The sequence below is a fragment of the Gossypium hirsutum genome, chromosome A10 (assembly GCF_007990345.1).
Source record: "Gossypium hirsutum isolate 1008001.06 chromosome A10, Gossypium_hirsutum_v2.1, whole genome shotgun sequence".
NCBI classification, from domain to species: Eukaryota; Viridiplantae; Streptophyta; class Magnoliopsida; order Malvales; family Malvaceae; genus Gossypium; species Gossypium hirsutum.
In genome coordinates, this window is record NC_053433.1 from 92761050 (window position 1) to 92775697 (window position 14648).

A 14648-nucleotide genomic window follows, 5' to 3' on the forward strand; every position below is an offset into this window, starting at 1 on the left:
TTTGAAAGGTTAATGAAAAATGGCATAGTGAGAATTAGGAATGATAATAAATCTTCCTTCTTAGGTCAAATTTTCATTTCTTTCAACAAGAAAAAAGTTTTGTTAGTGCAAAAGGGTGGTACCTCCGTATTGAATTTAAGCAACAATTGGGTTCTTAAATATGAGTATAATTACCAACAATCATGAGCATATCCCTTTCTTTCTCACTCTCTTATATATATAAAAATTAGAAGCAAACAAAAGGTCTTTCCTGGTGAGAAATTATTACTGTTGCTTGAGATCGAACCTTCCGCAATCATGCCATACTTGATTGAATTGAAAATTCGAACGGTTCACCGAATTTTAATCATGACGGCATTGATAAGACCAATGGCTTTTCACTTTCACGTGAAGTAGTAGATATATGATTTGACTTGTTTGAAGAATAGCTACCATCTCTCCTGGTACTACTTTCTTGACCAATATCAACATTTTTAGCCTCACCAATTTGAGAGGGCTTTTCATTAGTCTTGGGAGAATTTGGTGGAGACTTGGCACTAACATCAAGAATTTGTGCTCCACCAATATCATTGGCTCCAACACCGTCGCCAGAACTTTTGGGTGCAGCATTACCATTACCATACAAGCTATCAATTACCATCCTGAATCCAAAGACCCTTGATGTGAACCGATATACTACTATTATGATCCAAAATATCCAAGGCATGCAATCCAGGGTAAAGCCAATAGTTGGAAGGAAAATCGAGGATTGAGAATTAGGAACGAGCAAGTAGGTCAAAAGGCAGCCACCTCCAACAACAATGGAAATTAACAAAAGGAAAGTGATGATCCATATGTATGTACGACCAGCCGTAGGATCTGGTTCAGACATTGGGGAAACGCAGGAAAAGATTCAAATAAAATGTGTTTCTTTGTCGTCATGGCCCATGTTGTTGATCGGAAATATCCATCAGAGATGGGGTTTTTTCCTAGAAGGTGGTTGTTGTTACAGGGGGGAAGCATTATGGTGGTATTTTCCCTAAGTTTAGAATTTAGACGTGTTTGAAATTTTGTTTACAAAAAATGTGGTAAAATTTGTGCCTAAACAAGACTATTAGGGGAAAGGAAAGAACAAAATAAGACGTGTTCCGTTTATGTTTGCCAAGCAAGGTGAGGGGTTAATTTTTTCCATTAATTTTCAAAACATTTATTAGTGCCTTTCATCTTTAAATTAAGAAAGTTAAACTTAATGAACAATAATTAAAATATTGTGCTCAAACTACAAAACAAATCAAGTAACCTTAATGAGCTCTAATATAAGAAAGATTTCATATGATAAATGTTACTTCAGAGTCACTAAACCTAAATATTTGATTGTAAGATTGATGCTTTCAAAGATAAAAAAAAAAGCTTGAACACGTAGAGGTATTCATGGAATCATGGTCAGGCATTAACAATAATTTAAGCTTAGATTTGATTAGACCAAATAATTCATTTTATTATTTAAATAATGATATTTTTTAAAATTTAATTTAATTTTATAATAACATTTACATATTTTTATAGCTATATTTAAATAAAATATTTTAAAATTATTTTATCTGAATTATAATATGATCACGCCAGACTGAGATAAAAAAAAATTATCCAGGCTGAGGGACCTTAGTTGGCTTTGTGGGGGTTGAATTGTTCCCCCCAAAGTGAAGGATTTCTGGTGGTGCGTTTTGCGATGGTTTTTACCTTGCAAAGGTTGTTTGGTATAGAAGGGTTGTTCAGTCGACATCTTGTGTTCCAGATGTGGCGCGTGGGAGTGTATTGAGCATGTTTTGTTGTTTTTTCCTTTTGCAGCATCTGTTTGGAGGAGTATGGGGCTGGTTTCCGAGTAGGATCTTGCATTCTTTTTTCGTACTACCATGACGCTAACTGACGATGCTGTTAAGTGTCATACTCTATTCACAGCTTGGAGTGTATGGCTTCATAGAAAGCTTTTTGTTTGGAAGGGAGTTGCTAATTCACATCACATGACGGGAAGCTAAGATAGTTTTGTAACATTTGTAAAATAAATCTAAAATAAAATTTAATAAATTAGGATCTATCATGTTAAATCATCAAGAATAAATCAAGAGCAAAACTAGATGTGGAAGCATACCCAAATCCATGAATTTGTTGAAGTTTTATAGGATCTTGTGGATTTAATCTTCTAAATTAGCACACAAGAAATTTAAAGAATATTGCTCTCTCTTTCCTAATGATGAGATATTAGAAAAGATATCTTGTGTATAATTTGAAGACTATAACCCTAATATTTATAACCTTGGCATATTAATTCTAATCAAATTCTAATTAGGCCATCATTAATCAGAATTTGATTTGAATTCAATTACTAGAGTATCTACACATATTTGACCCATACTTTATTTAATAATTAAAGCCCAATAAAATTTTAACCTAATTGGATCACTTTTAATTTGGGCTAACCTATCATGATAGTAAATAATACATGTAATTACCCTTATTATATATGTGATGTCCATATTTTCTAACAATTTCGCACTTGGACCACATATATATACTAATTACTCTATAATTATATGTCATTATATAACCTTATGAGCTCAAAATTTTACTATCATATCCAAAAGGTATTCCGAACAATCTCGTCCATTAATTATATTAACATAGAACCAATGCGACTTTCGTTACATATATCGTAACTAAATCTATCCATGATCACGTATATTAACACAACCAAATGGCATAGATCGGATGTGTAGCATGGAAATTACATGCAATATGATCTAAACATGTCTATTTTCAACTGGTCCTCTTTAAACTTAAGTGAGGTTAGTAACAAAATAATAAACATAATGAATAAACTGAATACTTTATTTCTGGTAAAAAAATAACCAAATACATAAATGTCTGAAAACAAACATAAAAAATATAAACTCCCACTAAATCATGATATCCTCAAACAATGTAACACCCATAAGAGCAGTGTGCTCATGAAAGACCTTGGGTGGTAGACCTTTTGTGAGCGGATCTACTATCATGGAGTTTTTCCCAATGGGCTCTATGGATATTTGACCATTTTGCACTCTTTCTTTTACAACTAGAAACTTTATGTCAATATGCTTTGACTTAGATGAACTCCTATTGTTATTGGAATACAGCACTGCTGACTTATTGTCACAAAATAATTTGAGTGGTCATTCTACATTCTCCAAAATGGGCAGCCCTGTGACAAAGTTCCGCAACCATATTTCATGGTTTAATGCCTCATAGCATGCTACAAAACTCTGATATCATAGTGGACGTAGCTACAAGTGTCTGTTTGACACTTTTCTAAGATATAGCTCCTCCAGCTAATAGGTAAATATAGCCTAATGTAGATTTCCTACTATCTTGGCATCCAGCGAAATTAGAATCAGAATACCCTATGACCTCCAAAAGATCTGATCTCTTATAAGTAAGCATGTAATCTTTTGTTTTCTGAAGATATCTCAGAACCTTTTTGGCTGCTATCCAATTGTCTATACCAGGGTTACTTAAATATCTGCCTAACATCCCAACAATGTACGCAATGTCCGGATGTGTACAAACTTGAGCATACATTAAACTCTCAATAGCTGATGCATAGGGAATCTTTTGCATTTTCTAAATTTCAAGGTTACTTTTAGGGCATTGAGTAAGACTAAATTTATCTCCTTTAGCGACAAGGGTGTCACCTGGTCTACAACTCTGCATGTCAAACCTTTTGAGTACTTTATCGATATAGCTCTTTTGTGATAATCCAAGAATACCTTGATATCTATCTCGATGTATTTGAATTCCTAAAACAAAATAGGCGTCCCCAAGATCTTTCAGCTCAAAATGCTTAGATAAAAACTTCTTGGTTTCGTGAAATAAGCCTATATCATTAGTGGCAAACAAAATGTCATCAACATATAGAACCAAAAACATGTACTTACTCCCATTGAATTTGTGATACACACAATCATCAACAATATTCATCCCAAAACCAAACGAAACAATTATTTGATGAAACTTGTGGTACCATTGACGGGAAGCTTGTTTGAGTCTATAGATGGATTTTGTTAATTTGCAAACCATATTTTTTGAGTCTTCCGACTAAAAATTTTCTAGTTGCACCATGTAAATTGTTTCTTCAATGTCACCATTAAAAAACGCAGTCTTAACATCCATCTGATATAACTCAAGATCAAAATGAGCAACAAGCACCATAGTTATCCTGAAAGAATCTTTCGATGAAATTGGAGAGAAAGTCTCTGTAAAATCAATACCTTCTTTCTGAGTATATCCTTTAGCTACAAGACGCGTCTTATACCTCTCCATATTACCATTTGCGTCCCTCTTGGTTTTAAATATCCATTTACAACCAATTGGTTTTGCACCTTCAAATAATGGGATAAGTTCTCAAACTTTATTGTCTTGCATAGATTTATACTCATCTTTCATAGCATCAATCCACTTTTGAGGATTAGAACTTTTCATGGCCTGATGAAAGTTGATTGGATTATCTTCCATCATTCCATTATCATCCTCATGTTCTTGGAGAAATACAATATAATCATCTGGAATAGCATTTCTCCTTTCTCTTGTGGACCTCCTTAATGACATTGGTTCTTGAGGCTGTTGAGTTTTTTTTCTTATGGAACAATTACCTCATTTTGAATGGGGAGTTGTTCAACATTGTCTTGTAGAGGTTCTGGATTCATTTTTTGATCAATGATAGGTGTAAGAACTTGAACATCGTCAAAAGTGATAGTAGGATCTGAGCTAGAATCCAATTCCTCCTAAAAAACAATGTCTCTAACCTTATTTCTCCGCTCAAACTCAACCTCCTCAAAAAATGCTGTAGTTCCCGTCTCAAAAATATTCCTTATTATGGGATCATAAAATTTATAGCCCCTAGACTTCTCACAATAACCAATAAAGTAGCTGCTTATTGTTTTGGAGTCTAATTTCTTTTCGTGTGGCCTATAAGGCCTTACCTCAACTGGACATTGCCAAATGTAAAAGTACTTTAAACAAGGCTTTTGACCTGTCCAAAGCTCATAAGGTGTTTTTGCAACTACTTTATTGGGTACTCTATTCAGAATATAAGCTACTATCTTTAATGCTTCTCCCTAGGGGACTCAGGTAAGGTAGAATGAGCAATCATGCTTCTTACCATATCTTTAAGAGTTCTGTTTCATCTTTCAGCTACACCATTCATACTAGGTGATCCTGGCATGGTGTACTGTAGGACAATACTACATTCCTTTAGGAATTTCGCAAATGGTCCTGGACATTGTTCACCTGAGTCATCATATCAACTGTAGTACTCACCATCACAATCAGATCTGATGTTTTTAATCATTTTGTTGAGTTGATTCTCAACTTCAGCTTTATAAGCTTTGAACACGTCCAAAGACTGAGATTTCTCGTGAATGAGATATAGGTACCCATAATGTGAGTAATCGTCTATGAATGTTATGAAATATTGTTGACTATTCTAGGATGTCGTAGGGAATGACCCACAAATATCTGTATGAATTAATTCTAAGACGTCTGAAAATCTGTTGGCACCTAATCTCTTGGTTTTGGTCTGTTATCCCTTAATGTAATTGACACAGACATCAAAGTCTGTGAAGTCAAGGGACTCTAAAATACCATCAGACACAAGGCGTTCAATTCTAACTTTTGAGATATGACCCAAGCGCCTATGCCATAATGATGCTGAATTTTCCTTATTTAATTTGCATTTAATACCACTTGATTCCACATGCAAGGTTTCAGAAGTGATGTCATCTCAACCTTATCATTTTTAGCAAAACATTTCTCAATTTCATCAAGGAAACCCTTGGCCTGAGTAATCTCTTCAGATTCTATGCCTCTAAAGGCTTCTGGAATGCTGTGTTTCGTGATCATTAGACTCATGCAGTTTGAACGATCCCACCTCTCAAAGTCCCTCTTAACATCAGGGGAGCTTTCTGCAGTGAGAGGTGCAGGTTGTTCTTCCTTTAGTGCAAGGTCTATGTCCATATAGCCAAGCACTATGAGTAAGTGCCTTTTCCATTCTTTAAAATTAGTCTCATTAAGCATGGGTATAGAATTTATATTAGCAGATATTATGGCAACAGAAGATGAATTAGCTGAATATAGAACAAAAACAAGCTTAAATCAATATTCATAAGTAAACAATAAATTCTAAATAATGGTTAATCCCATCTCAAGATAGCAAACACAACATTAATATCAAGTCTTTGGACAGTAATATTAATAGTAAGCGGTACTCTTATTGTAGCAATCAAACATTGATAATAAATTAATAGCAAACGCAAAATTAACATCAAGTCTTTGGACAGTAATATTAATAGTAAGCGGTACTCTTGTTGTAGCAATCAAACATTGACAATAAATTATGTCAAACAATGAATTAATCTTTGGAATAACTTATTACTCACATAAAATACCTTATAATTGTCACACATATATCACCACAGAGTTCGTTGAAATTCTGCCAAATATTAACTTACCTTTAGGTCAATTAATAAACATATGAATCACAAAAACATATAATTATCTTAATATTTCAAATAACCTAATTTACACAAAAGAGGTCACTTTGGTGGCATTTTGTTTCAACTAATTTATTTAAAATATTAGATATCATTAATTAAAAGCCAAAATCTGAATTTATTTGTTTCAAAATATTTACCTTAATTTCATCTTTCAATCAAATTAAAAGATAATTATATAAATTTATATAAATTTCCAAAACAACATGCATTTATTATATATGTATATAATCAAACTATATATATGAATTAAGTTATGCCTATTTACTGTTAACTTTTTTTTAATCCATCGAAAAAATAAAAGAAAAGGAAAACCTTAAAAAAATTATAAATTCAATATATATATACTTTAATATAAGCCTTCAAAGATCAATATATATCCGAAATATAAAACCCATAAAATTTTATGAATCAATCGTTTAAAGAAGAAATTTTAATAAATTCCCAATGATTTAACATGATGAGGCTCAGACGTCACTTGTTAGATTTGTAAAATAAATCTAAAATAAAACTTAATAAATCAGGATCTATCATGTCAAATCATCAAGAACAAATCAAGAACAAAACTAGATGCGGAAGCGTACCTGAATCCATGAATTTCTTGAATTTTTACCGGATCTTGGGGATTTAGATCTTCCAAATTAGCACATAAGAAATTCAAAGAATATCTGCTCTCTCTTTCCTAATGATGGGATATTAGAAAAGATATCTTGTGTATAATTTGAGGACCATAACCGTAATATTTATAACATTGGCATATTAGTTCTAATCAAATTCTAATTAGCCCATCATTAATCAGAATTTGATTAGAATTCAATTACTAGAGTATCTAAAGCCCAATAAAATTTTAACCAAATTAGATCAGTCTCAATTTGAGCTAACCTATCCTAATAGTAAATAATATGTAATAATTACCCTTATTATATATGTGATGTCCATATTTTCCAACAAATTTTCGTTAAGGTTCAGCCGCAGCTTGCTGTTCGATCAGCCAATGAGGATGTTTAGGTTCGTCCGGAAGGGAATACAGTTAAGTGCAATAAGGATGCGGCTGTCAGTAAGCCACAGAATATGTCCTTCTTTACTGCTATTGGTCGAAAGAACGCAGGGACTTTTGTTCGAGGTCTTTCAGGTAAGTTCCAAGGTATCCTTAATCCAATCCTGGCTGAGCTGCTTCATATCCGAGAGATACTCGTGGTTGAAGGATGAGCGGCTTTATGATGTCAATATTGAATCGGATTGTAAGCATGCCAGCGCGAAATCTTACTGAGTTCAGATTAATTTTACATGATTGTCGTTCTATTAGATTGTCTTTTCATTTTTTATCCTTCCAGTGGACGCAACGATCTGCTAATGGAGTGGCTCATAAACTTGCTCGTATGACCTTATCCTTTGAAGGTCGTCAATCATGAGATGCTCCACCTAGTTTTCTTTTCTTTATTTTAGATACTGATTGTTCTGATCGTTCTGCTTTTTGGTCAATAACCCTGTGAGGCTTAGGTTTGCGTGTGCAGGTAAGATTATTAACTTGGGATTTAGACGTCTCTCAATCCTTAGCTGATTTTATTTCTACGATGGTTTTTGATCAATGAAATCTTCTTTTTACTAAAAAATAAAGTCATAAGTTGAAGAAAATATTTCGTAAATAATTTAAGAATATATTATTTATAAAATGAAATACTAATTTACTTATTCTATGAACAATTAAAATTTGATATTTAAATTTAAATTAATATAATTTATTTTATTTTTTGTTAATGAAAATTTAATGCTTTAAAGATAATATGATGCAATATAAATTTTAACTTTTTATTTATTATCAAATAAGTTTATTTAATAAAACTTGTTAACTTAATTGTTTACAACTATGATAAATTTTATTATTGATTAAATTCATTTAACCAAATCGTAAAGTAAAATTAGAATTCTTATTTATAGATGTGGTAAATCTTAAAATGGAGAAGTAGTAATACAATGAGTAGTGAAGAGTAGTCTCCTCAATTCAAAATTTCCTTTAATAAAAAATTAAATAATAAAAATAATTGTATAATATTAAATAATTTTATTGAATACAATGCTTAAAAGATAGACATATTAAAAATCCATGAGTTTTCCATTTTAATCATCGGTTTGATCTCTATAAAATCGTTATAATTAAATTAGTTATATTATCGAAGCATTAGATAATAATGTTACTTTGAAATTTAAAATAAGTCATTTTTGTGTAGCTTTCTCATAGTAACACTTCTTATATCACATTATCTGTGCATATTTCTAATCATAGAAAAAAATACGATATTAAATATTATTAAATATTAAATAAGATCTAAAAAATAATAAAACTCGAGCATATCAAATACTAAAAAAACCATTTGTCTGTGAACTGTGATTTTCTTTATATGGCACTTGGATGAAAATGCCTAAATATTGAGCTAATGCTTTAGCTATAATGTTAATTCTTAGTTTTAATTTGTATATAATTGTAATATTAATTAAGTAGTAAGTAATAAAAACAATAAATTTAATTTAAGATTGATTTAATATATTTTATTACAATTATTTTCATTGTATGGTTTAAATAAAATATATTTAAATGTATATTTTTTAATATTTTTTAAAATTTACAATAATAATGAGAAAAAATGTGACGTCATCAATCATATGGAAAAAAAATTAACAATAAGAGCATAAAATAGGGAAATCGTGTATGGCAAATTGAATCCCATTATTGTTTGGCACAATTACAAATTTATCTTCTAATATTTACTCTCTTTTTTTCTTTTTGTCTTTATTAATTTTTAGGTCTTTTGGGTCCTTAACCTTTAAAACTTAGTCAAAATTTTTTTGGACAAAAAAACTGACTAAACTGTTAAAATTTTAATGACATTGACTTGGCCACTCACAGTTCATAAATCTTATCCTGAAACACCTGTTGAGACTCTAGTGCCACGACCAATTGGCACTACTGCAGACACCAATCAATAACAACCCTCTGAATCACTATCCTAATCACCTCATCTAATTCCTAGTGGTGATTGGGTCGAGAATGTTGAAAAAAAAAAGATAAAGTCGAAAGCCTAAAGCAAGTGAGAAAGGGTCCATGAACCTTACGCTTAATGTTGAGTATTCCTTAGATACCAAGAAGGCGATCACTAAAATTGATGATATTCTGGTTCATCCACTTGTTCCTGAGCATGAACCAATACCAGAGGATCATATCAAAACACTTATCCAAGCAGCCATTCATCAAGATACCTTTGGTATAGTTCCTATTGATAATGTTGATAAATTTGTTCTTAAGGTAAAAACAAGTTCATCTTCTATTTTTGATGATTTGATTACCAATATTACTAAGCCTGTTACTAACCCATTTGTTGTTGAGAATCTTGTTACTAAGATAAGTTGAAGAAAATGAAGTTGTCGTTACAATAGTGACCATTGGTCCAAGCGCTGGGCTTGGCACTATCCCCACTAGAATAGGTCATCAAAATACTTGATCCAATGCTAACCAAGGAAATTGAATATCAACATCGCAAAGCCAAAGGAAAAGCAGTATTGGACAAATGGAAAACACCATTGCTCCCTTCATCTCCTAAAAGAAGAAGGTCTGGATTGGTCTATGATTCTTTTTAAGATATAGAGTTAGAAAATCACAGACCTCTCAAGAAACTTTCTTGTAGGATGGCATGCACCAAGTGACCTAATGTTCCTTTACCTCCAGCCGCTAAGAAACCATCAACAAAGAAAGATCATGTTGATCCTCCATCTAATGAAAAATATGCTCTATTGAATAAGAAGGATCAAACTTTCCTCTCTACTACATTCACAAACAAGTATTTGCTCTTTTCTGAAAGAAACTTTACAGAAGAGCAAAATATAAACGAAAGAATCTTTCATGATAAATGGATCCATGTTATTCTAGATAAAAATGACATTATTCAAGCTATTGGTTTTGTACAACCCTATTTTAAAGAGGTTGTTTATGAGTTTTATATATGCTAATATCCTCAAGACTATTAATGATCCTCCTAGAAGGCTATTTCACAATGCCTATGTTCGTGGTAAATGGTACAACTTTCGCCTTAAACAAATCAAAGAGTTTTTGCTTCACCACTGTTTTACTAATGTCAAGCTTAAATATTCTTAAAACACCATGGCCAAAACAATCACAAATAAAGCACACCTCACTTAGCCTCAGGCAACTAAGATTTTGGAATCCACCTTGTAACCAACATATGTTGGCTTATTTGCAATTGCTACCAAGAACTAGATTTCAAATAGCTAGAGGAACATAGTGTAACGCCCCGTACCCGAGACCGTCGTTAGAGTCGAACATGAGGTGTTAACAGACTTAATTCATTACTTAAACAGCTCAAAAAATTTATTTTTAAAATTTCCAGTTAAACTAGCAATCTACGTCACAGTCGCTTAAAAATTCATATCTCGAGTTACGAAAATCAAAACCTAATTCTATCAATTTTCCCTAAAAATAGACTCAAATATCTATTTATTAATTTTTTTATAGAATTTTTGGTCAAGCCAATTAGTACAGTTTATTAGTTAAAGTCTCCCCTGTTTCAGGGTTCTGCTCTGACCTCTGTGTATTACGAATCAGATATCTCTCTGTACATAATTTCAATGACTATGAAGTTTGTTTCTCTTAAAACTAGACTCAATAAAGAATCTGTACAGATAAAGAATTACTTCTAATTATATTTGTACTATTTATGATAATTTTGAAAGTTAGAAAGGGGATCCAGAAATCACTCTGGCCCTGTTTCACAAAAATTCAAATATCTCATAAAATATAATTCATATACCTGTTTTGTTCAATCCATATGAAGATAGACTCATTAAGCTTCAATTTCATAACATACTCATCATTTAATTCCATTTCTACTATTTTTAGTGATTTTTCAAATTTACATCACTGTTGCTGTTAGAATCTATTTTATGGTAAATTTTACCTATTTCATGGTTTCCATGGATTAGCTAGCAATTTGACATACATAACACCAAATATGATCATGATTAGCCATTCCAATGGCTAATCATTACCAAGCATTTCCATACCACTCAATAACCATATCATAAGACCATATATACGAAATGATTATAATGCTATACGTGCCATACTCAAAATATACAAGCCATTATGCCAAGATGGTATACAGATAGTGTGAGCAAACCTCCGACCGTTCCCTATTTTCGAGCTGGCTTGTCAAAACTACAAGGAATGAAAATGATGGAGTAAGCATAAATGCTTAGTAAGTTCACATGCAAATAGCAAGTAACATAACCATATAAGCAAACATAAAACATCATTTGCATAATCATCACCAAGACATTCATATCATATTTTCATTTATCATCTTACCATATTGTTGTTATATCGATTTTTCAGCCCAAGGGTTAAGTACATACCTGTTCAAAGTATCCATTTCACAACACTCACCAATACGTCCCTTTCATCTCTAGTATTCCTCCATTTGAGTAGAACTTTACCCGTTGAACACATCGGAATATAATTCGGATACATGGAAAGTTTGCACATAAGTGCCACATATGTAGCCAAACTACCATGTAACCCGCCCATAAGCGAACTCGGACTCAACTCAACGAGCTCGGGCGTTCACATCCACAAGTGAACTCAGACTCAACTCAACGAGCTCGGATGCCTAGTTACATCTCTCGAACTCGGACTCAACTCAACGAGTTCGGACATTCGCATCCATAAGTGAACTTGGACTCAACTCAACGAGTTCGGATGCCCAAACATCCTAGTGACATGTCACTTGTATCCTAATCCATTCCTAAGGTTCAACGGGACCTTTTTCCCAATCATGTGTCTCAACCAGCTCCTACGGATTGTCGATACCGATACTCGGTAGCATTTCACATTTTCCAAGTATATCACATAATTTGACATATTATCAAACAATTATCACAAGTATAATATTTCATAATAATTATCATATCATTTAAATAACATTAAAACATTTAAAATAATAACTATGTTACCAACATTTACATATGAACTTACCTCGTATGCGAAAATGGCTACTTTTACCATTTTGTCCACAACTTGGTATTTTTCCATTTTAGCCCGAATTTCGGTTTTCCTTGCTCTATCATTTAAAATATAGTCTAATTAGGACTCACATTATTCAAATTGACCCAAAATCATATTTTGGAAAAATTATAGTTTTGCCCCTAAACTTTTGCATATTTACACTTTTGCCCCAAAGCTCGTAAATTAAACTTCAGCCTATTTTCTTATTTTTTATGACATGATGATCATTTTTCCCTTCTATGGAAACATCAAATTCTCACTCTAACATGTACTTATGACTATTAGGTATTTTTACCGATTAAGCCCTTTCGCTCGTTTTCACTTAAAACCGAGTAGCACAAGTTATCTAACATAATTTAAAACCTCATATTCTATCATAAAACACCAAAATACACAAATTTCACCTATGGGTATTTTTCCAAATATAAAACCTAGGTTAAATTATTGCTAGAATAAGCTAAATCAAGTTACTGGGACTCCAAAAATGTAAAAATCATTAAAAACGAGGCTAGAACGGACTTACAATCGAGCTTGGAAGCTTGAAAAACCCTAGCCATGGTTTCTCCTTGCTATATTCGGCCATGGGGTTGAAGATGAGCAAAATTGGCTTTTAATTTTGTATTTTAATTCATTTTACCCCTAAATGACCAAAATGCCCTTACTACTAAACTTTCCAAAAATTCCATCCATGTCCAATTTTTGTCCATAGACTTATAAATTGGTAAAATTGCTATTTAAGACCTCCTAATTAATATTTCAAAACAATTTCATACTAGAAACTTCTAGAATGCAAGTTTTGCAGATTATTCGATTTAGTCCCTAATTTCAATTTAAGCACTTTATGCATAAAATTTCTTCACGAAATTTTCACACAATCATGCAATCATATCATAGACCTAAAATAATCATAAAATAATTATTTCTATCTCAGATTTTGTGGTCACGAAACCACTATTCCGACTAGGCCCAAAATCAGGATATTACAGCTCTCCCCCCTTTAGGGATTTTCGTCCCCGAAAATCTTACCAGAAAAGTGGTCTTCACTTAGATTCCTCAATTTCATATTCGGTGCTGAAGAAATTTCACTCAGGCAGTGCCTCCAATATATCTCATTAATTTCTCATATATTCTGAAAGTTTACGAACTCATCTCTTAATTGTTCTTAAATTTTTAACCCTTCTCTGTTTCCCTTGTCATCTTGACATAAAACCAGATCTCAACTTGGTTAATGGAGACTAGAATTCCAAGAAATTCAACAATCAAAAAGACCTGAAATTCCATGAATCTGATGAGTAGGAATTCATTCAATACCGATATGATTTATAGATCTCGCCAAACATTTAACAATAGGATACATCACATTTTCCTCTTTCCGCCATGGAAATAATTCTGATATGGCCTCAAGAATAATCCTTCTCATTTCCATCCCAATATCAACACTGGAAAGGATAATTTTGATAGATCCCAATGCTCGGCTTTAACCTCTTTAACAACTCAGATTTTATGTAACATCGAATGCTCTAAACTATCACATTACCTCACTATCTTGAAACACATCACAATTCATACAACAGTACATTACTGAAAGTCAGGAAGTCTTTACTCAATGTAGACTAGTCTAGTTCAGATGCTTCGGTTACCAATATTCTCATCTATCCAAACTCTGTTAACATGTAATAAACTTTTCAGCTTTCACAAGACGAAAACCTTATCATTCGTAGTGACTTTAACTAATATCCAACTCTTTCTAATAAATATACACTTCTCGTTCAGACTATTTACTCTTTTATCGACTGAAACTCGCGCTTTTATCACTTATGCCTTTACTGATGTCAAATCCTTACACAGAAATTAGAAAAATCCCAATACTAAAATCACCACATTACCAAGATCAAATTAGAAGTATAGTCATATTTGACATGATTATCACGAGCTGAAGAACGTACTTCGAACATGAGTCTTAATTGACAAATTATGGAACAAAGATAACAAGAAAACCGAATAAAGAAATC

At 32.3% G+C, this 14648-nt stretch overlaps 1 protein-coding gene across 1 annotated transcript; it reads right to left on the reverse strand.

The window, feature by feature from the left end:
* Nucleotides 1-346: 346 nt before the first annotated feature.
* On the reverse strand, nt 347-871 carry LOC107895511 (uncharacterized). Its single transcript, XM_016820778.2, has one exon. It carries the CDS (start codon nt 869-871, stop codon nt 347-349), a length of 525 nt encoding a protein of 174 aa, XP_016676267.2.
* Between the last annotated feature and the right edge of the window lie 13777 nt (nt 872-14648).

Bases quoted from the DNA above. Each gene is read 5' to 3' on its own strand.
- LOC107895511 (XM_016820778.2), bottom strand. From the start codon at position 871: ATGTCTGAACCAGATCCTACGGCTGGTCGTACATACATATGGATCATC.